The sequence below is a fragment of the Sapajus apella genome, unplaced genomic scaffold (assembly GCF_009761245.1).
Source record: "Sapajus apella isolate SASKATOON/1434 unplaced genomic scaffold, GSC_monkey_1.0 scaffold83, whole genome shotgun sequence".
In the NCBI taxonomy this organism is placed as follows: Eukaryota; Metazoa; Chordata; class Mammalia; order Primates; family Cebidae; genus Sapajus; species Sapajus apella.
The window spans coordinates 9,132,116-9,157,881 of record NW_022437023.1 but is presented as its reverse complement, the minus strand read 5'-3'; the positions used below and the strand labels follow the sequence as shown (position 1 = coordinate 9,157,881).

Here is a 25,766-nt window from a genome sequence, read left to right as displayed (position 1 = left end):
CACACTTGGCTAATGTTTGTAGTTTTAGAGATGAGGTCTTACCATGTTGGACAGGCTGGTCTCAAACCCCTGACCTCAAGTGATCTGCCCGCCTCAGCCTCCCAAAGTGCTGGGGTTACAGGTGTGAGCCACTGTGCCCGGCCATTACTTCCACTTCTAGAAGTACCCAGCACCAGCCACCGGTCCCTGAGCCTTGGCGGGGAGGTCCGCATGCCCGGTGGGCTGCCTCTGAGCTCTTCTCATGCTGCCTTAGGACTCAGCTGTCTCTGCCCATCCTCTCCAAGCGTTCCAAAAAGTACTGCTATTGTCTCCTATCTTGTTCTATTCGTCTCTCTGAGGCTATTCCTTCAAAGAAAAATCCCTCAGCTGGGCATGGTAGCTCACGCCTGTAATCCCAACACTTTGGGAGAGCGAGACAGGCGGATTACCTGAGGTCGGGAGTTCAACACCATCCTGATCAACATTGAGAAACCCGTGTCTACTAAAAATACAAAATTAGCTGGGCGTGGTGGCACATGGCTGTAATTGCAGCTACTCGGGAGGCTGAGGCAGGAGAATCGCTTGAACTCGGGAGGCAGAGGTTGCAGTGAGCCGAGATTGCACCATTGCACTCCAGCCTGGGCAACAAAAGCAAAACTCCATCTCAAAACAAAAACAAAAACAAAAACAGAAACTGACAAACAAACAAAAAAAACATGCTCATACTATTCCCCCGCTCAAAAATACTGTATTTTGTCTAGAGTAAAAAGTTCACAAAGTTCTGAGTTGGGCCAGTGATTTTCCACACTCTAACTCCAATCTATGTTTCTGGGCCTAATTCCCCTACCATGCCTGCTGGCCACAGGTAGTTTGAACAGATCAGCCTCTTTCAGAGACTGTGCCCTTCACATGCGGTCCTCTTTGCCCAGGCACTTCCCAAACACCCAGCTCAAGTGCCACCCTGACATGAAGCTTCCCAGGTTACCCCAGGGAAGTTGCATGCATCCTCTTCTGGGCTCCAACCCCAAAATGAATGTTGTATTGTCATTCTTCTGCTTATATATGTGTCTGTATATATAAGCTTCATATATCTATGTCATTCTTCTGCTTATATATGTATCTTTGGAGTTCTTTGAGGAGAGAGACTGTGTCTTACTCATCTTGTACTTTCAGAGCTCAGCTTTGTGCCTTGTATGCAGAAAGTTCTCAATAAATTTTGAATGTATGAATGATTAACCTCAGAGTTATAATTCATTATTTGTCACTTTCTATTCTTTTCTATGCAGCTGTCTTCACTGTCACTATATTAATAACAATTTTTATAGGAAAGCCTTTTGAATAATTAAATTCCTTGGAAGTGTTGTAAGAAGATCCTTTTCTAGGCCGGGTGCAGTGGCTCATGCCTGTAATCCCAGCACTTTGGGAGGCCAAGGCGAGTGGATCGCCTGAAGTCAGGAGTTCGAGACCAGCCTGGCCAACATGGTGAAACCCTGCCTCTACTAAAATAAAAAATTCTGCCGGGCGCGGTGGCTCAAGCCTGTAATCCCAGCACTTCGGGAGGCTGAGGCGGGTGGATCACGAGGTCAAGAGATCGAGACCATCCTGGTCAACATGGTGAAACTCCGTCTCTACTAAAAATACAAAACATTAGCTGGGCATGGTGGCGTGTGCCTGTAATCCCAGTTACTCGGGATGCTGAGGCAGGAGAATTGCTTGAACCCGGAGGTGGAGGTTGCAGTGAGCCGAGGTCGTGCCACTGCACTCCGGCCTGGCGCCTGGTGACACAGTGAGACTCTGTCTCAAAAAAAAAAAAAAAAAAAAATTAGCCGGGTGTGCACCTGTAATCCCAGCTACTCGGGAGGCTGAGACAGGAGAATCACTTGAACCTGGGATGCAAAGGTAAGCTTGTGCCACTACACTCCAGCCTGGGCAACACAGTGAGACTCCATCTCAAAAAAAAAAAAAAAGACGACGACGACCCTTTTCTATATGGGGAGCGCAGAAGGGGGTCGAGCATATTCTTTTGTGTGCTGCCTTACCTTTACTTCACTTCTTTACATATCAGTGTTATTTTCTCTTTTTTTTTTTTTTTTGAGATGGAGTCTTGCTCTGTTTGCCAGGTGATTCTCCTGTCTCAGACTCTTCAGTAGCTGGGGTTACAGGTGCCCACCACCACATCTAATTTTTTTAAATATATTTTTTAGTAGAGATGGGGTTTTGCCATTTTGGCCAGGCTGGTTTTGAACTCCTGACCTCAAGTGATCCACCTGCCTTGGCCTCCCAAAGTGCTAGGATTACACGTGTGAGCCACTGTACCTGGCCAACATAGAGTGTTCTTTTTCCAGCTGCTCAGTTAGCCCCTCACAGTAGGGCCTGTGGCTAGTCATTGCTTTCCATATTCCTTGTAACACTGGGTGTGCTCTGGGGTAGGGAAAGATACATGCTACCACACTAGGCCCCTTGCTCCTTAAAAAGACACCGAAGCATATATAACCATCACTGCTGAGAAAATTAATAAAACCTTGACATTCCTTGGCTATGTCCTACCTCCTCTCCACCTCTGGAGGTCTCTCTCTTTCCCTTTACTACTTACTACAATCACTGAAAGACAGGCCTACACCTGTGCCTCCACTTCCTCTCCAGATAAGGACTCCCTAACCCAGGGGTTCCCAATCCCCAGGCCATGGGCCCAGTTCATGGCCTGTTAGGAAGTGGGACACAGCAGGAGGGGAGCAGCTGACAAGGGAGCGTTACCACCTGAGCTCCACCTCTGTCAGCAGTGGCATTAGATTCTTACAGGAGTGTGAAGCCTATTGTGACGTGTGCATGCGAGGGATCTAGATCATGTGCTCCTTGTGAGAAGCTAATGTCTGATGATCTGAAGTAGAACAGTTCATCCTGAAACTATCTCCCCACCCCTACCCTGGTCCATGGAAAAACTGTCTTCCACGAAACCAGTCCCTGGTGCCAAAAAGGTTGGGGACCGCTGCCCTAACTCACCATTCTGCCCTCACTCTCCTTAGAAACTGTTCTGTCCTTGGGGATCAGAAGCCTCCAGGTACAAGTCCATGGAAATATCTCCCAGGCCCCGAATTCTGGGAACCCTGTGGCCTCTGTCACAGTGAACATCAGGACTGCCCTCTCTTGTGGTTCTCCTTCCTTGCTACCCGCTGACTATCCGCACCTTCCTTCGTGGCCACATCTCCTGCCCAAAGACCAGATGTGGGCCCAGATATGCTTTGCCAATTACCATCTGTCCAGCCCTGCCACCCCTGCAAACCCCTCTAACATTTTACCTTTTCCCTTGCTTGTCTTGAGCCCACAGGGGCTGGAAGGATAAGAATTCTTCCTGTGGCGTGGACCCCAAACCTTGGAGCCATTCTTCTTTTAATTTATTTTATTAATTAATTTAAGGCTGGAGTGCAGTGGCGTGATCTCGGCTCACTGCAACCTCTGCCTCCCAGGTTCAAGCGATTCTCCTGCCTCAGCCTCCTGAGTAACTGGGACTACAGGCATGCACCACCATGCCCAGCTGATTTTTGTATTTTTAGTAGAAATGGCGTTCCACCACGTTGGTCAGGCTGGTCTCAAACTCCTGACCTTGTGATCCACCCACCTCGGCCTCCCAAAGTGCTGGGATGACAAGGGTGAGCCACTGTGCCCAGCTGCTATTTTTTATTTTTAAAATTTCCCTTTTATTTATTTATTTAGAGATGGGGGTCTCACTCTGTCACTCAGGCTGGGGTGCAATGACGTGCGATCTCAGCTCACTACAGACTCCGCCTCCCGGTTCAAGCAATTCTCCCACCTCAGCCTCTGAGTAGCTGGGATTACAGGGGTGCACCACTATGCCCAGCTAATTTTTGCATTTTTAGTAGAAATGGGGTTTCACCATGTTGGCCAGGCTGGTCTCGAACTCCTGACCTCAGGTGATCTGCCCGCCTTGGCTTCCCAAAGTACTGGGATTACAGGCTTGAGCCACTGCACGGGGCTCATTCTTCTTTTAAGTGAAATATTCCAGCCACAAAAAGGTACAGAGAACAGGTTTAACCTCTGTGTTGTCACCACCCAGCTCCAATGCTAACTGTTACCAATAGACTTGAAGCCTCCTGAATACTCCTCCCATTGCATCCCCCTCCCCAGAGTGACAGCCGTGATCTAGAATTTGTTATCATTCCTACAAATTATTTAAATGTTTGCAGCATGTACGTGTGCCCATACGATACGTGCTATATAGATTACACATTTTCAAATATTATATAAATGAAAACAGTCTCTATGTATCTGTCTTCTACTTTTTTTTTTTTTTTTGCTCAAATTTACCCTGCTGATGGGAGCTCTTTACTTTCTTTGCAGTATAATATTCCACTGTCAAATTGTGCCTCACACATTTCCCTCTCTCCTGCGAACGACATTTAGGAGGACCCAGTTGAGCTCATTCCCCACCTTCCTTCTCTCAGGTAGCCGCCAGCCCCTCTTTTACTCTGTTGTTATGCAAAAAGCCTCCTGTTATCATTTTCCAAAGCCCCCCCCACCCCCGCAAACACCAGCATTTTCCAAAGCACCTCCCACACACACACACACACCCGTACTTAGGCCTTCGTTATCGGGCACCTGGACAATCACAATTGTTCCACTTGGCCTGTTCCCCAAATCTCAGGTCAATCCTGCTACTACTCTGCTCTAAAAGCCCCTGTGAGCACAGCTCCCCCAAGTCCCCGCTTGGTCCCCAGCTTGACCTGCAGGGCCCTCCTGAGTCTGGTGCCTGCCTTTCCACCATCTGGCCTTCCTGGCTGTCCCCAGGCGTCCTGTTTAGTCCGCCTGTGCATTTTCAGCTATCCCCTGCCTGGCAAAGCGCTCCTGCTAAGTCGAATCTATTCAGCTCCTTGTAAACTTTATCTCCTCCAAGAAGGCTGCTCTGCACACCTCTGAAAGTCACAGCACGAGGTGTGGGAACCACTGACTGGCCCCTGCCATGCCTGCGAAGTACCTATTAAGTCCAAGACAGTCCCTCTCTGGATGGAAACTCCCCAGTGGCATCAACAGCAGCAGCAGCACCACTTACCGGCATCAGCAGGTGTGGGCGTGCCCATGCCACCAAGCTGGGTCATTCTCCCCTTAACCTTCTGAGTAGTCAGGGAGTCTTGGGGACACTTCATAAGGAAACTACACTCCAATTTACCTGCCCAGGCCCAGCCCCAATCAGTTGGTAATGACAGGGATGGGGCCAGGTTTCTAAGGCCCCGTTGGCCTCCCTGCCTCTGCTTCTGTGTCTGTCGCCTCCATTTAATGTTTTGTTTTCTGCCACATTAATCTTCCCTAAGCTCCATCTCAGTTTCCCTGCAGGCCTAGAACGTTCTCTCTTCTCCTTTCTTTCTACCCAAACTTCCCCTCCTCAGCTCCAGAACTCTTTCAGGGAGTCTTCCAGGTCACACTGGTCCCCAGTGAGCACTTGAGTTCCCCTGAGCCCCTATGGTGACTGGCACCCAGGACTCCACTTTATTAACAGCCATTATGTATTGAGGGCATACTATGCACCAGAATCTTTTTATATATCATTAATCTTCTCAACAAGTCAGTGATGTAGAGATGACTACCCCACCCCATTCTACAAATGAGAACTCTGAGGCCCAGAGAGTTCCAGTGTCTTTCCCAAGGCCACAGAGCTGGCAAGCAGCAGAAGCAGGATTCGAACCCTTATGTTTACTCCCTCACAGCACATGACACTTGGCTGCTCTCCATCTGTTTCCCAGCCAGAGAAGCAGCTGTCAGAGAACAGAGACCCACCTTGTGCTTCTCTGGTGACCACCCACCCCATCCCCTGCACCTGGCCCACCCCTGGAGCCCAACCATGGTGGCCTGGTGTAGACAGGCCTGCATTCCAGGTCCCAGAGCAGGAGGGGCCCTGGCGGGAGGGCCAGGGACAGAAGCCCAGAGTGCCGGCTTGGGTGCCCAGCCCGCTGCTGCACTGTCACTGTTAATTCAGCCAGTCTTCTGAAGTTGCCAGCCCCCACACCCTGTCCCTGGCCCCTCTTGGCTAGGACAGAGGGCCTTTCAGTCTGGGCTGCCACCATGACCACCTTCTCGGGAGGGGCTGTTTTTCTAAACTTTTGATCCTGAAGCAGATGCAGACTGCAGGCCAGTGAGGTGTTGGGGGTTCTGTGTGCTGGGAGTCCCTCCCTGGGGGTCCATGGCTGGTCACCTAGAGATGACTGCAGAGGAAGGGCCCTCTGGTGTCAGCATATTGGGTAGCAGCATGCGGGTATTTGTGTGAAGGTGTGTGCTGTGCGTGAGGGGTGTCATTTCTAACTCCCCACCGCAGACAAGGACATCTTTGTCTGCACTGCTCTGCCTCCCCGTCCCATCAGAAGGGCCTCTGTCTGATTATTTTTATAGGGTATTTCAGACTTCCTTCTCTGCTTCACTCTGTCCTTCAGCAACTGTTCCAAGATCAATTTACCTTATTCTGCTTAGAGAAGAATGGCAGCTGGGGATCTCAGAAGCCAGGGCCTAATTCCCAACTCTGACGTGCTCGGAGACTCCAAAGAAGCAGGGAGGTGGCAAACACCAAGGTAAATCGTGTCGTTGCTAGCCAGGCGCGGTGGCTCACGCCTGTAGTCCCAGCACTTTGGGGGGCCAAGGCAGGCGGATCACAAGGTCAGGAGTTCAAGACCAGCCTGGCCAATATGGTGAAATCCCATCTCTACTAAAAATACAAAATTAATTGGCATGGTGGCACATGCCTGTAGTCCCAGCTACTCGGGAGGCTGAGGCAGAAGAATTGCCTGAACTCGGGAGGTGGAGGTTACAGTGAGCCGGGATCACACCGTTGTACTCCAGCCAGGGCTATGAGTGAGACTCCGTCTCAAAAACAAAAACAAAAAAAACTGTGTCACTAGAAAGCTGGGGTAAGCTACAGGGCCTCCCTCTTCTCTTTCCACACCATCAGCCACAGATTCCTCCTTCTTCTTTTTAGCCTGGATTGCTCATCTGCAAAGATTCTTTATTCCTAATGCTTTATCTCTTCATCTCTTTGACTCTGCCTCAGTTTCTTCATCTGTAAAATGGGGATAATAATAGTATCTAACTCAGTTATTGAGGGGATGAAATGAAATACAAAGCTTCTAGGATAGTGCCTGGCACATGATGAGGGCTCACTAAATGTTAATAGTTATTACTATTAAAAACAGGTACTGAGCCCTCTGCTGTGCAGCAGCTGGCGTTCTCATGGAGGTTGTGCTGTGCCCCCAGACAGGTTAAGTTGGTCCGGAGGAGGAGCTGGTCCACGTTATTTAAAGCGCCCTCTGCTGGCCATTGGCAAGAAGGCCTTGGACAAGGTGGGGCGTTCATGGTGGGGGAGCGAAGTGCTGAGTGCAAGGGGAAGGGGGGACTTCTGCTGGATGCAGAGCCCAGAGTGCTACTCATCCCATCCGAAAAATGTACAGTTTGGAGTATTTCTCTTTACCAGCCTGAAAACAGGTTCCAAAGACGGCTTCACCAACGGGCTCAGCAATGCTAAGACCAGGACAAGCTGCCAGCTGCGGCTAAGAGCCTGCTTGCTCCCTGGCTGTAACAGTAGGAAGGAGAGAAGCTACATGCCCAGCATCCAGGGCTTCCTCACCTCGAGGCGTGATGGGGGTGGGGGGTGGAGGCATTGGTTCTTACTTCGAATAAGGTAATGATGGTGGCGGGGGGTTGCCCCATGTAGGATGTCAGGTCAGGAAGAAAATAAATTACTGACTCTATAAGCCCAATGCAGCCAGAAGGTGGTAGTTCCTAACAGCTCTTGTTTCTTACATTGCAAGACCCTCTCCTGTACCAGTGCACGACAGATCGTCATCCACCTGCAGATGCACTGGCCAGACCTTCACTATATCCCTGTGAGAGGAGTAAGAGGACTCCAGTGGAAGCAGGAGAAACTAAAGTTAGACTTCGGGAAGGACGGTCCTGAAATAAGGCTAGGTGTAGTCTTGTCCTTCAGAGTCTGGCATAGGAAAAATGACCCCGGGGCTGGTCCACAGAACTGACCCTCTTCTTCAAGGGTGTAGAGCAAGGTGTTGGGAGACTGGCAGCCACCACCTAAGAATTCTCTGAAGCGTTTCTGGTAGGTCCCGGCTGGGAGGGGAAGAAGGGAAAGGGGAAGCGACTGCAGCAAAATCATAGGTCATTGTTTTATTGCATTGTAGAGAATGCTGCAGTGCACAGATGACATGCCGCTAGGTCCACTGTACAAGGCCCCGGCAGCCTCCATGGAGGGTTGGGGGCAGACTACAATACACATCAATGCTACCTTAAACAGTGTCTGGTGGGAAGGGGTGGGGCACTCTGAGACCAAGCTAAGCTCCCCAGCCCCTCTCGAGGTATCATGTGGGACAGGAAATTCACCCCAGGCTCTACACAGAGTCCACAGGATTAGAGCTGTGGTGGAGTAGGCCTGTGAAGGTGAGACAGAGAGAAAGCAGGGCGAGTGAGCGACAGAAATTGATGGAGGAAAAGGACAAGACAGGCCTGAGAGTAGGGAGGGATCAGCAAACACTCAACCTCCAGGTCCTCCTCCGGCATGTGGCTGGAGAGTTCCAGCAGTTTGGTGATTTGTAGGAAGGGTGACTTGATTCCTGCTCCCCCAATACACTTTCCTGGGCCCTGTCCCTAGGGACGGGCCTGGGGCTACTTTCCACCCTCAAGGAGGGAGATTCCAGAAGGCGGTATAAGACCAATGAGCCGGCTGAGGCCCTGGGGATGTGCAGAGGGGTCTGAGGCGGCGGGAGGGGCTCTGTGTTGAGGAGGGGCAGCAGGTGGAGAACCAGGACCTAATATGGGTGGAGAGCCACGCAGGCTGGTGTGTGGGGCTCGGGGAGGTGGCAGGGCCCATCTTTGGCTTAATAGCTTGGCCCTCGGCCTCTTTCCTTGCTGCCTATCCAGGGTCCCCTTCATACAGGTTGGATATCCAGTTTCTGCCATGAGCCCACTCTGTGACGACTGTGGTCACTGCAGTGTGCCACGTGGGTGTGCATGCATTCACTAATGGTCCTACTGCTTTAGGATGCCACTGCCACACCTGCGCACAAATACACTCACACATACACACACCTAGCCAGGCAGCCCCCTGGAAGATGTGGACAATGAGCCTACAAGGACACCTGGGCATGGGGGTGGATGTCTCCAGAGCTGGTGGCCCAGGTAAGGGAGCCCTGCAACAGTGGCCCTCTCCATCCCCGAAGCAGATCAGCTGCCTTGCTCCAGTACTCTGACAGGAACTTGGATTTCAAACTAGGGAAAGAACTGGGGCAAGGGATTGGCAGTCTGGAAGAAAACAGGAAAATGACAGACAGCCCTGCTTAAGTGTGGAAGGGACGGGAGGTGCAGGGGAATGGAGGCAGGGGGACCCTGTCCACACAGTGAGGGCACATGCCCAGCGCCCAGCATGGTCGCTCATTCCATCCATTCACAGAAACTACCCCACAGCTGCCCTCACGTTGCCGCTGCTCTCCTGAGGCTCCCCGAGCAGAGTGATCTTTCAGCTTTAATGCTCCTCCCCTCACACCCTGGCGACACACACGGGGCCAGGTGAATAGAGGACGTTTAATATTTCTGTGCTGGTCAAACGGAACACAGGTGGGGAATACACGGGTAGGGGGCAGAGGGCCCCCTGCCTCTCAGGAGGGGTGGCTTGTGAGGGGTGCATGTGGGGGATTCTTGGGAAATATCCAAGGAGTCTTCTCAGCAAAGGGGCCAGGCCAGGGGTGTTATGAGCATCCGACACACCCAGTCCTTGGCCTTGAGTTGGGGTCCCCCATAGGGGGTCTGTGGAGAGTCTCACTTTTTTTCCAGCTCTTTTGCTGGAATCCACACTCCCAGCACGACGGGTGACTTGGTCCTAGAGAGGGGTCTGGAGAGCCCCCAGGAAGCAGCCCAGGGGCAGGGAGGAGGGCTCCTGTGCCCACTCCTGAGGGTGTGAGAGCCCACCTCCTCTCCTCCTTCTCCTTCCCCCAGGCTGGGCAGGAGTAGAGGGGAGGGGAGCAGGGCTCCAGCCTCCACTGAGCCCCAGGGCCCTCCGGATGGGTGGAAGAGGGGTGGAGGGAGAGGGTCTTGGCCACCAACAGACACTGTAAACTTTGGTTTAAAACAATAACTTAAGTGGAGGGAGGGCTTCCAGCCTGGGGCCAGGGCGGGAGACTGGGAGGGCAGGTGCTGGGGAGGTGACAAAGGAAAAAGCCAACAAAAAGTTTTGGTTTTTGCTTCCGGCATAAGAAAGGTCTTTGGTCATCCGTTTAACTTGGGGGGAGAGGGGGGTGCAGGGAAAGGGAGCCAAGGGAGGGTGAGGGAGAATGCAGAGGAAGGGGAGCTGAGGGAGGTGGGAGGACTGCAGAGGGGCCTGCAAGCTGGATGTGGGTGTGAAGCTGGGGTCCAGCCTGGCCTCCCCCTGGGCTCCCAATGGCCCAGGCCCCGCCTGTGGCCTCAGGGGGAGCTTGGCTCCACCTGCAGAGCGCACCAGGCAGACCTCTGTGGGTGAGACGGGCACTGGGCCTCTTACTATGGGGTGGCTAGAGGAGCCCCCAGCAAATGAGGGTGGGGGTCGGGGCAGAGGCCTGGCTCAGCCTGGTTCTGTCTCAGGTTGGGGGCAGGGCTGGAGCCAGGTGGGCCAGCTTGCACAGATCCCCACAGGGCATACAGATGGTCCCACCCCAGCAGTGGAGGGGGCCATTTCTTCTGGGATGGTCTGGAACTGCAGTTCCTCCACCCAGGCCAGGGCAGGTAGGAGCTAGGGGTGGAGTTCTTTCTTCACAGTACGGAAAAGAAGGTGGAAGGGAGAAGGAATTAGGTAAGCAGGGGCCTCTGGCCAGAAAACGAGGCCACAGCCAGGTGCCAGGAGGCCCTGGGTTTGAGAGGGGTGGCTAAGCCCCGCCTGCGGGTCTCCATGGCGCTGAGGGGCCCTGTGGGGAGAGCTGGTGGGGGAGGAGGGCCCTGATGCTGCTGGTGGTTGGGGGTAGGCGATTTCAGATGTGGGGAGGGTCTGAGGAGGGGTCTGAACCCTCCGTGTCCTCTACTGGTCCCAGACCAGGGGTTGTATCCCTGGGGGTGGGGACCGCCCCTGCCCCTGTGTGTTTTTGTCAGGTCACACTGGGAGCTGCTGGCCCGGGCCTCCCCCGTTCTGAGTCCTGGACGTGTGCCTTGAGGCTCGGGAGGGGCTGTGGAGTGGGGGGAGGTGGGGCCTGGATTCTGGGAGGGTCTCACCCCAGCCCCTCGGGTCCCTACATGCCCTTAGGACAGTTCTTCTCCCGGCAGCTCCTCCTCCAGGTCCCTGTCTTCCGGAGGCCCTGAGGCGCTGGGGTTGGGGGCGCCCAGGGAAGGCCCGGGCTGCCTGTCTTCCTCCGCCTCTGCTGGCTCCTCCTTCACCTGCACCTGGTGGCTGAGGCAAAAGTATGGCATGGACACTTGGGGGCTGTCCTCTGATCCCCTCGGCCCCCTGCTCCCCAAACTCACCCAGAACTCTGGGGACAGTGGGGTGCCCACAGCCCCTTCCCCAGGATCCCATCAGCACTGAGGCTTCAAAGAAAAGTCAATGCTGGGTCACAGACTACTCTGGGTTGGGGAAGAGAAAAAAGGGGAGCAAAGGGGAGATGAGCAAATGGAGGAAGGAGAAGAGAAGAGGAGCTGGGCGTGGCAGTTCACACCTGTAATTCCAGCACTTTGCGAGGCTCAGGCCAGTGGATCACCTGGGGTCAGGAGTGCGAGACCAGCCTGGCCAACATGGTGAAACCCTATCTCTACCAAAAATACAAAATGAGCCGAGTGTGGTGGCACCTGTAATCCCAGGTATGGGGCTGAGGGGCGCTGAAGCAGGAGAATTGCTTGAACCTAGGAGGCAGAGGTTGCAGTGAGCCAAGATCTCACCATTGCACTTCAGCCTGGGTGACAGAGCATGACTCTGTCTTAAAAAAAAAAGAAAAAGGAGAGAGGAAGAGAGAGAGAGAGAGAGAGAAGGAGGAAAAGTAAAAAGGAAGGAGGAAAAGAGGAGGAAGAGGTGGGGAGAAGGGAGAGAGGGTAAGAAGAACAGGCAGGTGGGAGAAGGGAGGGCTGAGAGGGCTGCTGAGGTGAAGGAAGAGAGAGGCCACTTGTCCTGGGGAGAGGCATGGTGGGGGTGGGATGGAGAACCCCACCCAGAGGAGGAATGAGGCCTCCTCTCTGGTGCTTGAGGGGCACTGGGATGGGTGGGAGTCTGTGCTGTGTGCTCACCTGTACTGGGGTGGGGAGAGGCGAGGGGGGCTGCTGCTGCCATTGCTGGACAGAGGCTCCAGGGGTGCGCCCACGTCATCGTGGCTGAGGGGCAGGAGGCTGCTGGTGGAGCCAGGGTTCAGCATGCCGGGGCTGTTGAGGAGGGGGAAGCTGCTCTCGGCCAGGGCGGCCTGAAGGGCACAGGGTTGGGGCCCGTCAGTGGCTCCACAGGATGGGGCACACCTAGTCAAGTCTGTGCCCTTCCCACCTGCTAGAGAGCCCCCTGAGTGTCTGTCTGCTGGCCCCATGGGCAGATCTGTCTGGGCACCCCTAAGTCCCAACTCAGCCTTTGAATGAAGCACCCCTCCCATGGCTGGAACTCTGACCCCCACCTCCTACCTCCCAGCTTTCCTGGAACCTAGGCCTGGCTTATCTCCTCTCCCAGGGGACAGAGAACACCCAGACTGACAAACCAGGAAAGGGGATGCTACGGGTATGCCCCCCTCCCGGCTCTCTGCCTGTCTTGTCTGAGCCCAGCCTTGAAAGCAGAGGTGGAGGCTGGCCCCGAGTTGGGGTGAGGCAGAGAGGTGGGGTCTTGGGGAGTTTGGGTCTTCACCCTCCTTCCCTCCTCTGGTGAGTCCTCTGCAGGGGAGGACGGGAGTCTCTTGCATGAGAAAGCAAGGGGGTGGGAGGTAGAGGTGAGTGGGTGGGCTCTGGGCCAGTCACCTGGTAGCTGGCATTAAGTGCTCCATAGCTGAGGCCCGAGATCATGTTCTTCACCAGGGTGGGGCTCCTGGAGGACAGAGAAGGCCGGCTTTGGCTCACTCATTCTCTTAACTATTCATTTGCATCCTTTACTCCCACTAAGTACGGGCCTGTGCTGGGGCAGGGACTGGCGCATTCCTTATCCCCGGAGGCCAGAGCAGATCAGCCACCGTCTCAGAGCCGTGGGTGTGCTTGCTCTGATTCGGTTCTCACACTGACCTGGCCATGCAGGAGCAGCCCCTTCACAGTTGGGCGCAGGGAGCTTGGTTCGGGGACCTCCAGGTCTTGGAGCTGGGAAGTGGGACCTGGTACCCATCCCCGCAACGTCTGCTTTCACAGCACGCCGCCCTCCACCACCCCCATTTTCTCTCTCTGGTCTAGATTTTCCAATGTTTGGCAAGATCCGAGCTACAGCCTCGATAGTTCCACATCTGCTCTGCCCACACCGTCTTGCCATCCTGGATTCTGGGACATGTCAGACATGCCTCAGTCTGTCCCCACATGCTCCATTCAAAAGGCTTCTCTGCACTGGAAGGTGTTTGGGAGTCGGGACAGGAAATGCAATGGCTCGGTGCTGTCCCTCTTCCACAGTGATGACACCATCAGAGAGCTCTCACACAGCTTAAAGAAACGGCCAAGGGTCACCAAACTGGTGAGAAGCAGAGGTGCAAGTGCAGCCAGGCCTTCTGATGTAACTTGGTAATGAGACATGCCAGTACCCGGCCACCTGGGGACTGGCCCCTGGGGCATTCACCTGGGGATGGCTTCCCTCCGTCTTCCAGGCTCCCACACTGCCTGGGGTGCAGAGGCTCCTGCCTGGAGAGCAGGCATCTTTGAGGGGAGCAGACACCCCACACCCCAGAGGCATCCATCTAACTTGCTCTCCTCTCCTTACCCAGGGGCTCTGGTCCAAGGGGCACAGCAGGTGGGTGGATGGGGTAGGGGTGTTTGGGGTGGGGAGAAGGCCACGGCTGCTATGTGGAAGCCAAAAGGGATTCTGACCCTGTTTCCATTTAAACTGTCAGATGGAGGCTGGGCGCGGTGGCTCATGCCTGTAATCCCAGCACTCTGAGAGGCCAAAGCAGGTGGATCACCTGAGGTCAGGAGTTCAAGATCACCTTGGTCAACACGGTGAAACCCCGTCTCTACCAAAAATCACAAAAATTAGCTGGCCATGGTGGTGCGTACCTGTAATTCCAGCTTCTCAGGAGGCTGAGGCAGGAGAGTCGCTTGAAGCCATGAGGTGGAGGCTGCAGTGAGCCAGGATCACACCACTGCACTCCAGCCTCAGCAACAGAGCAGGACTCCCTCAAAAAAAATAATAGGCCAGGCATGGTGGCACACACCTGTAATCCCAACATTTTGGGAGGCCAAGGCGGGTGGATCATCTGAGGTCAGGAGTTCGAGACCAGCCTGACTAGCACGGTGAAATGTCGCCTCTACCAAATGCAAAAAAATTGGCCAGGTATGGTGGCAGGCACCTGTAATCCCAGCTACTTGAGAAGCTGAGGCAGGAGAATAGCTTGAACCCAGGAAGTAAAGGTTGCAGTAAGCCTAGATCATGCCACTACACTTCAGCCTGGGCAACAAGAGTGAAACTCCATCTCAAAAAAAAAAAACCAATAAAATTAAAATAAATAAATAAAATGCCAGGTGGAAAAGCCGAGCAGGAGGTCAGAGACCTGGTCCTGAAACTAGCTCTGCCACAAACCAGACCTGGTCCTGAAACCAGCTCCCACCAGCCCCTGGCTCTCACTGGTCCTCCTCTGCCATAAGATAAATTGGTGGGGTCCCTGGGACCTCAAAGGTATACACATTCTGATGAGCTGAGGAAGCAGGTACCCTGGGGGTGGCAGCCCCTCACCCAGGGCCCACTGGCTGGCATCTGCCTGTGTGCCAGCTCTGGCCTGGGCTACTTGGGGCCTCTGTCTCTCTTAGCTACCAGGCCTCCCGCTTGACTCCTTCCCTCAGCCATAGTGAGGCCAGAAAAAGACGTGCCTGCTTTCTGATGATCCATTACTTCCAGATTCCAGCCACCCCCCACCACCACCCCGTGCACTAATCTCCGCTCCTTTCTCCCCACAACCCTTCCCCCGGCCAGGAAGGATCTGGTGCACATGGGCACCCTGGAGAGGCAGGAGGTGGGGGTGAGCTGGCTCCTGCCCCTCTTGCCCCCCCCGGCAGGTACACCCCATCCAGCTTTGGAGCCACATACCCTGTCATCTTTGGCGGTCTCCGCTTCTGATATTCCCGCTCGTCCACAGTCCACACGGCACCCTTGACGTTCTCCACACGGACGAAGCACTTGTGCAGGCTGAGGTTGTGGCGCACGGCATTCTGTGGGTGCAGGGAGAAGGAGCTCAGAAGCAGCTTGCTTGGCCAAGCGCAAACAGGACAGTCCTCGTCCAGTCCCAAGTCCCAGGCAGCAGCAGCCCTCCTTCCCCAGCTCAGGGATGAGCAGGAGAGGGGGTGGGCTGGGAGGAGACCCGGCCAAAGGGAAGGCAGGCCACTACGCTTTCCATAGAGCCAGGGGCTCCCAGCCTCTTCACCACAAATGACCCATTTTATTAGCTGCCTTCTCTTTCCCTGCCACATGGTGGAAAGTTCTGTCTACCAACTAAATGCTATCTAGTTAGTAATAATCTATTCCATCATCTTCATTAATCAAAGACACATGTAACTGTTATTCAAGACTTTGGATCAGCAGCTGATCACATTCAGGCCCGGGATCTCTGCAAGCCCGGGGTGCTTTATCTCCAGTGCATGCAGAATTTTCACTAAGCTTTTAAAAGTTTGGGAAAGAGCTCACGAACCCTCACTGCCTCGTCCACTGACCCACATGAGTCTGGGCGCCGTGCTTTGAGCTGTGGCTCAGAACAGGTAGCTTGTGTTTTGAGAGCAGGAGGTATACAGTAGAGGCCTCATACAGACTTGTTGAAATAAACAGGGAGAGAGGAGAGTGTGGGTTGACAGCTGAGAGGCAGAAAGAGGAGAGAAAGAGGTAAGTCACCTTGTCTGTCCCACCTCCTCCTGGAGGGATAACTTCAAGAATTGAGGTCATCTGGTTTGTAGGACGCCTGGGTGATGGTGGGGGTGTGCTTGGCCCAAATCTCCCCCTCGCCGCCTTGGGAGCCCAGACTACGGCCCTAGTCCATCTCTGGGCGTGTCCCTCAGTCCTGCCCCGCACCCTCCTCTTGAAGCTCCCAGTCATCACCGCCCCTGCCTGCATCCCTGCCCCTGTTACCTGTCCTCCCTCAGCCTCCCCCGCCTCGTCCCCATCCTTGTCTCCTCTTTACATTTCTAAACGGGGAAGAAAGCGGGCAGGGCAGGCAGCCTGTGCCCCTGGAGATCCCCTCTCCCTCTCTCCCTTCCAACTCTTGCCACTTGCAACTGGCCCGATTTCATTACCAATTTTAATTTGCCTCTAATTAAATCCTGTGTATTTTTCCGACTCGCTTGCTAATCCACGAGGGAGGCGGGCGGCTGGAGTGGAATCTCTTGGAGCGATAATTACAAAGGGCCTAATCACGCCGGGGCTCCTGCCTCGGAATAAATTTGCCCGCATTACGGGGCTCCAATCCTCCGCTTTGCAAATGAGAATGACCCCAATTTCCGAGGATGGCCTCACCGGGGCTTTTTTCCCTCATTTCGAAGCCTGATTCGTGATGAGAGACTAATTCGTTACGCTGAAACATTAACGGCAATTTAAGGGGTCTGGCGGGGGCTGCATAAACAAAAGGACGGGCCCACAACACGGGCCTTGGGAGGGGATGGACACGGGGAGGGCCAGCAAGGACCATCAGCTTGGCAGATGGCAGCTCTGTCCCTGGATGAACGGCAGCTGGCTGGGCCCACACTATGCCCACTCCCAACCCTTCTGCCTTGGTCTGAGGTGGAAAGTATCTCAGGGTGGGAGGCAGCAAAGGTGAAGAAGGAAATGAAGGAAGCACACATAATTTGGGAGAGGAGCAGAGATGACCTGAGGGACTGATGAGTGGAAGGTGGAAGTGGAAGGGAAGCAGAGTTGAGTGTAGTTAGGACATGTTTCCCAAGTAACATGAATGAATTTGGCTGAAAATAAGAAGGTCAAAGTGGACCTCAAGCTGGACGGAGTCTGCTGTGCCATGAGGAAGGCTCAGGCAGTGACCTCAGGCAGCAGACGTAGCAGCAGAGCACTGCTAACTGGGAAAGTCACCTACTTAGTCACGCAATTTCTCCAGCCCAGACAGCTTCTTACCTGGCCCTAGACTAGGTGAGGGGAGATGGGAGTGAAGAACTAGGAGGGAGACACACACCACAGAGATGTCAAAGGCTGGGCTATGCAAGGCCAGCAGGGTTAGAATATCAATATCAGGGGATGGCTTCAGCATGGTCACTGAGTGGCTTAAGGAAGTCACCTAAACCAGCTCCTCGTGACCTCAAAAGTAGAGAGAATTAGAAAATTGCAGCAGGGTAGAGCAGGTAAGAGAGAAGGAAGGAAGGAAGGAAGGAAGGAAGGAAGGAAGGTAGGTAGGTAGGTGGCTTAGCAGTACTTTGCCCCCAAAGAGGAGGCTGTCTATGGAAAGGAGGCTCTATATTGCTACTCCTAAAGGCAAAGCATTTATATGCATTATTAAACATTAGGCAATAATTATAATGATTCCTTACGTTTGTATAGGACCCTATCATTTATAAAAACCTGGTATCTGAACTGACTTGGAGGTTGGAGATTGGACCAGGTGGTCCCAAGCAAGCCCTGCTGGCTCAGAAAGAGGGCAGGACTGTGGTTGGCAAAAATTAACATCACTCACAGCCAATTAGAGCAACTGTCCCAGCGTCCCAGCTTCTCTCCCAAGGTTTGGGAATTGCGCATGGGGATATGAAAGTCATGATTCAGTCCCTCCTGCTCCACTTAGCACACTCCCAGGGCAAAGGCAGGCAGGCACTGCGCAGACCCCACCAAGTCCTGGTCACTGGTGGGGAGGAGGGGTTCAGTAACACTTGTTGAAACCTAGTGGGATTGGGGGAGGTAGCCCATTTAACTGCAGTTTCTACACTGGCCAGCAGGGGGACTCAAGAGCCAGGGATGCAATTAAGGTTCTGTGATAGGGACTTCTTCCCCGTGTCTAACCTTCCCTGCAGGGGCCAATGCTCTCTCCTCCTTCCCACATCCCTCTACCAATTTAGATATCGCTTTCTGACCTTGCTGCAAGTGTGCATGCACACATGCATACATCGCGCGCACGTGCGCGCGCGCGCACACACACACACACACACACACACACACACACACGCCCCCATCTTGACTATAGAAAAATAAATGGCCTAGTGCCCCAGCATCTCTGTGTCCCATTTTTCTAGGGTCCCCTTCTTGCCTGCTTCTGGTCTCCCAGGAAAACTTATGGCTGAAGGTGCTGAAATGACTAATTGGATGGAAACAATTATCTTCCTGCTAGGGATGGCAGAGCCGGGGAGGGCTATGAGTGCCGTCAGTGCCCCAGTGTGTGGTCTACGGCTCTTGGTCCATCCGTGTGTCTACACCTGCACCTCCCCAGCCCCACCGCAGGCTTCAGAACATGCACCTTAAGCCAAGGTATCCAGACCCTTAGGGTCTCTGTGAATTCAGCCCTGGCTGAATGTACCAAGCTTGGGCATTACCAACTCCTAGAAGCCCTATTTCATGGGGCTGGCGTCTTTGGGGCCCTTCACCCTAGAGAAGAGGACTGCTTCCCAGAAAGGAGGCAGCACCAGGCTGGAAGGAAGGGATCATAAAAAGGCGGTTCTGGAACAACCCACAGCTCCTGCTGAGGGGGGTGTGGGCATGCAGCCCTGGCTGGACTCTGGGGCGACTGTTCCTACAGAACTAATGGTTTAGGGAACGAATTGTTAGGCAGCCTTGGTCTCCATGGGATATGGAAGGTCCAAGGGTGACTGGGGCCCAGAAGGTGGAAGGGTCCTGCCTCACCTTCCAGGTGGCAGTGTTTCTGCGGAAATAGGCGAACATCCTGGTGAACCAGTTATAGATCTCATTCAGGGTCAGCTGCCTGTCAGGGGTTTCCAGGATGGCCTGCAAGCAAGAAACAAGCAAAGGGACCATCAGCCTGGGCCTTGAAGGGTCACAGCCCTGGGTTCCCGCTGCCAGTATCTCCCCCTTCTGCCTGGCCCTGAGCTCACCGTGTGAGAAGACCTGCTCAGAAATGTGTGGGTAAGAAGATGGGTGGTGGCTGGTGTGTCCCCTGAGAGGGACAGGCTGGTTACAGCCTGGCCAAGGATAAAGGGGGCAGGTGCCTCCAAGGGCTATGTATTTGTACAAAGAGGATTGGAGCTGCTCCTGGAGAAGCACCTGGCCTGCACCGAGTGACAGCAGTCAGTCCTGTCTTTCTTGTGAGAGATGTCCACAGGGTGGAGGCTGTTTGAAGTCTATCTTGATTTTGGCAAAAGGCACCCTAAGCACAGTGTGTGTGTGAGAGAATGTGTGCAAGGGTGTGCATGCCTGTGTGGGGCATCAGGGAGGATGTACGTGTCCATGTATGTTCACGCTTGAGTGTGAATATTACATGAACACTGGTGACATGAAGATCATGGGCTCAAAGGAGGAAAGAGGAAGGAGGCAGACAAAGAGTGACCCTGAGTCTATCATGGGGGTCTGTGTACATGGAAATGAGCGCATGAACGCCACAGCAGGGGTCGGTAGGAAGAGCAGAGTGTGCACCCTCAGAGACACATGACCCTACGCAGCAGGCTGATGGGGCTCAGCCCGCAGGAGAGACTGCACAGCAGACAGGGAAGACATTGGTGTGAGACGGAGCCAAAAGGCTATGCTACCTGGCCCCAGGACCATTCTGGAGACAGGGGTGTGATGGCGGCTGGGGGAGGTGCCTTTGTGCCATTCCCGGCCCTGCTCACCTGGCGGATGAGGGAGGCGTAGGTGAAGGGGGGCCTGACGTCGGCGTTCTTGTAGAACTCATGATTCTGGGCCAGCTCTGGGGAAACAGGCAGAGAGTGAGGTAGCCAGACATGGGGCCCAGCTAGGAAAAACAGCCTCTCTCTGCAGCTGCCCTGTAGCTCCCAGCCCGCCCTTACCTGAGGAGATGGGGGAGCAGAACTTGTCACTGCTTCTCCGACGGGCTGGGCCCCCACCATGCAGGGAGGCAGAGCCCAGGCCAGGGGGCCGTAGGGGGGTGACAGGGGCTGCGGCCGAGGTCGGGGGGTGCACAAGACCATCTGGGAACGAGTCTGCTGCAGAGACGGTCACCTTGGAGAATGAGGAGGAGTCAGGGACCGGGTTCAGCTGTGAGCAATGGGGAGGGTACTGAGACCAGTGCCCGAGGTGGGGGTCCCGAGGCTCCAGGGGCTGTGGAAGGCTCTGGGAGGCGTGGGGAGGGCAGCAGCACTCACCGGTTGGCTGAAGGGCTTGGGCTCCGAGGGCCGCATGTGCAGGTGGGCCATCATGGCCTGCAGCCGCTCGCTCTCCTTGGCGAGCTGTGGAGGGTGGCAAAGCAGGTGAGCAGGAGGCTGAACCCTGGAGGTAGTGACGTCCCACCCCTCCACTGCCAGGCCCTTCAGAAGGCTGCTGGTTCCCACCCCCATTTGCCTCCTGGCCTCAGCATCCTAGCTCCCTCTGTCCCCTGCTCCAGGGAGACCTCAGCAATGCTCTGCCCCTCAGGGGCTGCCAGCTCTAGGAAGCCTCTCCCTTTCTCCCCCGGACGGTGACCATTTAGGTCCTCCCAGAGTGTCCTGGCTGAGCTCATCCCTGCCTCTACACGTTGGGGAGCTTCTTCCTACCCACCCACAGAGGACGGCCACTGGACCTCGTGCAGTGGCACTTGTGTGTGAGGGCCTTGAATACTGAATGCAGACGCAGGAATGGGTGGAATGGCTGACGCCCCATTCATAAACTCAATGGGTCTTTCAGAGACCACCCTCTTACAGCAGGGCGCTCTGCTAGGTGCCGGAGGGACAGGGTAAGCACGGAGGAGCTGCCCTGAGTCGCTTCCTGGGAACGGTGTGCTACCGAGTGTCCCCTCCCAAGTAAATGGGAGACTCCCTCGGGAGAGCCAGGCTGCCTGGGTTCTAATCCCAGCCCTGCCGCTCGCAGGCAACTCACTTTAGCTGTGTGCCTATTTTCTCCATCTGGAAAATGGGGAGAACAATGGTACCCACCACATAAGGTTGTTGAGAGGATTCCTTGAGCTATATAAAGTATTTAGTACAGCACAAAGTAAGTGCTCCATATGTTAGCAGTTAATATTATTTTTGATGTTGCTATGTAGCGTGAGTCTCTTCTGGACCTCCCAGCAGAGACGCCCCCAACCTTGGTTTACCCCTCAGAATCCAGCTGTCCTCACCTCACAACCATGGTCATTAGGACCTAGAAAGCATAAGATGGTGGCTTTGACCATAGGACCCTTCCATGAGACCCCCCCAACAGAGCCCACCTAGCAAGTCAGTGCTGTGGGTGGGCAGGGGCTGGAGCCCGCCAGGTCCCTCCCCAGCATCCTCCGGGCCACACCTGGATCTCCAGCTGCTGCACCACCTGCATCTGTACCCGACACTGGGCCGTGCTCCGGTCATCCAGGGCGTGCTCTGTGTTGAGGTGTCTTCAAGGGTAGGGGAGGAGGAGAGAAAGTTGGCTTGGGTTTCCCTGCTGCCACCATCCTCCCATCCTATCCTCTAACCCCACCCACAGCCTGAAAAGCAGACGGACCAAGAGACACAAAGAAGAGAAAGAGGTGGGAAAACGGGGCAGTGGAGGAAGGCTTTTCCCTTCTAGTCAGCCTCCTTTGATGTCTTTGCTAAAATCCCAGCTACAGAGAGATCTAATTGCAAATGAACTAATTAAGTAAACCTCTGACGAAGCGTGAAAACAATTTGTTTGACCCTGATGCTGCAAGGGTCTGAGAGACAGCAGAGTTAATCAGTCAGTGACAGAGCCTGGCACGGCTGTGGCAGCTGGCCGCCTGCTGCCAGCCGCCTGTCCGCCTCCCATCCTGCCTGTCCTGGGCCCTCAGCCTGTCACTAGCCATCACTCCCCAGGGCTGAGGCTGGAAGGGAGCTAGGGAAGGTGGGGGGTGGAGAAATGCTTATGTTTGTCCTCTCCTTCTCCTTCTACCCCCACTTTGTGCTGGGGAGGGGGCCGGGGGAATGCAGGCCTGGGAATATAGACAGGGTAGGGAGTGGGTGCTCAGCGAGTCTGTCAGGGGCAGAGAAAGAACTAGAACCCCCTGGAGTGAGGACAGTAGTACAGCTAGTGAGGAGGGCCCCCAGAAGGGGTAAGCTAGTGGGCAGGCTTGGGGGAGGGGCCCTATGGGGAAAGGCTGATGGGGGAGTGGCTGGGGGTGACACCTACTTGATAAACTGGCCCAGGTCTTCACACAGGGTCTCACAGCCTGGCCACTTGCACTCTCCGTGTCCATACAGGGGGTGGGAGCCAGGGGTCTCCTCGTGGGAAGAGCTGGGAGGACAGCAGGGAGGTGGCGATCAGGAACCTTGAAGACCCCAGTGGCCCTGTGCTCAGCTGAGCTCCAGCTCCCCTGCTGGTGACATTTCTGCCCCTAATACAGGTTTCCCAGAGGCCAAGCACCATCTGTACACCCGGGAGAGGGAGTGAACCTCCAGTCCCTAGGCTCCACCCCTCCCTCCCAGTCCCCATCACAGGGCCAGCCCTCCGGAGCAAGGTCTAGCCCCAGGCAGGGCTTTGGTGCCCCTCCCAGCCTGGGCCCCTGTACCTGTCTCTCCGAGATGTGAGCACAGTGGGCTGTCCGTTGGGCAGGGTATGGTGGGAGAGGGAGGGTGAGACCTTGGGGGGGGCGGCGAACGAGGTAGCAGTGGCGGCCGTGCCAGTGAGGTCCAGCCCCTCCTGCTTGACGCTGTCCTCAGCAGGCTGCCCGGGGGCACCCTCGCCCTTCCACAACTGGGGCAGGTCTGTTGGGCAGACAGCTGCTGTGGGAGAGACAGGGGAGGCTGGCAGGGCCCCACGAACACTCGGCTTTCTACCTGGCCCCCGAGAGCAGGGGCTGCCAGCTCTCGGGTACAGGCAGGGCTGTGGGGTTGGGGCTGGGAGGGGAGGAGTGGTGGGCGCTCACCTTGCGGAAGGGTCTGGAGGGGCCCCGAGGCTTGGCTGGGCTGCAGGCTGACCAGCCCCTGCCTCTGCAGGTTGAGCAGGTGCTGCTGCTGCAACTGTTGCATTTGCAGGAGCTGCTGCTGGAAGGCCAGCTGCTTGTTCCCCAGCGCCTGGTGAGGGGCCCGAGGGGGTGGGCAGAGAGGGGTGCCATCAGCTTCAGGCATGCCATCTGGCCCCCACCCTGCGGCCACCCCCTCCCAGGGTCTGTCAGCCCCTGGAGCTGTCGTTGTGGCGTCTGCAGCTGCAGCGTCTCTGCTCCCGGCCCAGCTTCCATAAGGCTGCATGCCTCCTCGCAGTAAACACACGCATGCACGCACGCACGCACGCGCGCAAACACACACAGCCAGACCCAGACACGCAGCACGACGCCCTCCCTCCTCCCGCCTCCCTCCTTCCGCTGCTTCAGCTCCCTGCACCGCAGCTGTGCACGCCTGGGGGGGGGGCCTCATCACAATGATCGATGAGCCTGTCAGATTCTGGGGGCCGCTCCTGCCTGGAGGGCACCCTTCCCACATGCCCGGGGTGCCCCGCTTCTGCTCTGGGGAGGGAGTTTTCTCTCCCCCAGCTCTTTTCCTCTCTTGCTTTTTAGATACAGAGAATCAAGGAGTCTGAGCGGGACTCACTGGGACCCAGGCTCAGACAGCAGTCACATCACTACTGCCCAGGCACCCTGTGCTCGCTGGCTCACCCGCTCTGCCTACCCCCACCCATTCAGTTCTTCACACAGGCACTGACAAGTCAGGCTGGTAGCAAGTCTTTTCTGAGTCCCAGGAGCCAAGCATGTTCTGGGTGGGTTGAGAAGCAGGGACGTCTCTGCCTGCCTGCTGGGGGTGGGAAGGATGGGGTAGGGTGGGGGCTGGCTATTCAATACAGAGACACAGGATAAACCCAACCTAGAGATTTAGTGGCCGATAACACAGCAATTACAAGACTGCTGAGGGGGAGACTGGGGGTGCTAGAGAATGCCTGGGTGTCAGGGCAGCGTTCCCAAAGAGGAAACTTAGAGCTTGAGGCTGTGGTTGAGCAGCAGGAGGGATACACAGGTCTGGGACCCAGGGGAGAGGGGCCTCCGGGACCTGGTATGGAAACTCGGATGGGGCAGAGGGTGTAGGCTGGGGAGCTCTGAGAGGAGACGGAGGGGTGGCTGGAGGGACAGGGCAAGACATGACAAAAACGGGAAGAAGCTAGGGCAGGCCAAGGTGAGGGGAGGTGGTTTGCTGAGGGACTCGGAGATTCTCGGGACAAGGAGGGGAGGGCTGAGGTGCTGGGTCATGAAAAGACAACAGGGCAGGAAGATGGCATGACCACAAGGCAGCTGCACATGAGCGTGGCCCGGCAGACGCCACACATGGGGGATGCACGCACACACCTGTCTACACCCATGTGCACAGAGACAACAACACAAGGCAAGGAGAGGAAGAACGAATGAGGATGCGAGGAGATGGAGACACACAAGAACCACCATCTTTCCCTCCACGCTGCTCCTTGGTCCCCTCTTCCTCAACCTTTTCTTGATTTTTCTACTATTCCTGCAAGGCAATTCCCTCCTGGCTGGCTCTGGACACCCAGCCTCTGGGCAGGAGGTGGGGGCGGTGGTGGGCCCTGCTACAGCCCCTTACCTCTTTGGGCTGCGGTTTCCCAGCCTGCTGCTGGGTGAGGAGCTGCAGGTGGAGCTGCTCCTGCTGCTTCTTGTAGTACTCCTGCAGCTGGGGGTGGGGGAGGATTACCACTGGCAGGGGATTGCTGTCCCCAGAACAACCCCAGCCCTGTCCCATCTGGGCTCCTGGGGGCAGGAGAGGGAAGTTTCCCTAAAATGTGGACTGGCTCTCCCTAGTCTGCCTGGAGGGTCCCTAAGCAGGGCCTGGGTGTGGAGGAAGGAGGTAAGGGATGGGTGGGGGTGGGGTGGGGTGTTCATTCCCACAGCTCTGAACCCTCCCAGCTTTTGGTGGATCTCCTGAACAGGTCACAGGGGACAAGGTACCAGATGTTCCAGTACTTTTCCCTTCCCTGCAGTTCAGGAGATAGAAGTGGGGCCAGCATGCAGGGAGGGAGGATGGGGGAGTATTGTGGGGGTGGGGCTGCCAGGAGAGATGCCTGACCTTTGACCTCTCCCCACTACCGTAGAGGAATGCAGATCAGTCTAGCCTGAGCAGTCCCTCTGGTTTCTGGGACAGTTTGGGCCCTCCATGAGGTGTAAACAGGGTGAGAGGAGCCAGGCCAGGCAGAGGAGGAGCAGCTGCCCTGGGGCCAGACTCACCTGCTGGAGCATGAGGGCTTGCTGCTGCTGGAGCAAGGCCTGCAGCTGTGGGGGTGACAGGATCTGCTGCATCTGTTGCGGGGTAAGCATCTGCGGCGACATCATGGCCACTGACACGGGCACCTGCAGGATTTGGCAGGTTAGCCCCATCCCCTCGACCCCGCCCCAGGAGGAGGCACCACCCAGGGCCCCACTCACAGCATGGCAGAGTGGCTCCCAGGGAAGCTGCCTGGGTTCCAGTTCTGGCTCTGCTGTCTGCTGGCTATCTCTCTGGACAGTGACTTACCTCCCTGTTGTCCGTTTTCCTTATGTCTAAAATGAAAACAATGATAGCACCTACCTATTAAGGTTACCATAAGGACTAATCAGTGAATACTTAAGACAAGGCCTGGCACACAGCAAGTATATGTAAGGGCTGGCTATTATCGTAGGACATGCTGTCCTCAG

The 25,766-nt window shown here is 55.4% G+C and overlaps 1 protein-coding gene across 8 annotated transcripts in view; it reads right to left on the bottom strand.

The window, feature by feature from the left end:
* Nucleotides 1-9,542: 9,542 nt before the first annotated feature.
* Nucleotides 9,543-25,766, bottom strand: part of FOXP4 (forkhead box P4) — a 53,237-nt gene continuing 37,013 nt past the window's right edge. For 3 of the 8 annotated variants that reach the window (XM_032253293.1, XM_032253300.1, XM_032253294.1), the window contains 14 exons: nt 25,320-25,442; nt 24,682-24,768; nt 23,025-23,172; nt 22,668-22,902; nt 22,289-22,393; nt 21,452-21,539; nt 20,338-20,421; nt 20,023-20,230; nt 19,846-19,922; nt 18,905-19,006; nt 15,176-15,297; nt 12,922-12,988; nt 12,217-12,386; nt 9,543-11,389 (listed from right to left, as the gene is read on the bottom strand). In XM_032253293.1, coding sequence (XP_032109184.1) covers nt 11,242-11,389; nt 12,217-12,386; nt 12,922-12,988; nt 15,176-15,297; nt 18,905-19,006; nt 19,846-19,922; nt 20,023-20,230; nt 20,338-20,421; nt 21,452-21,539; nt 22,289-22,393; nt 22,668-22,902; nt 23,025-23,172; nt 24,682-24,768; nt 25,320-25,442 — 1,764 coding nt within the window. In that variant the 3' untranslated portion in view covers nt 9,543-11,241. The remainder of the gene's footprint in view (nt 11,390-12,216; nt 12,387-12,921; nt 12,989-15,175; nt 15,298-18,904; nt 19,007-19,845; nt 19,923-20,022; nt 20,231-20,337; nt 20,422-21,451; nt 21,540-22,288; nt 22,394-22,667; nt 22,903-23,024; nt 23,173-24,681; nt 24,769-25,319; nt 25,443-25,766) is intronic. The other 5 variants (XM_032253297.1, XM_032253298.1, XM_032253296.1 and 2 more) reach the window with 5 other exon arrangements.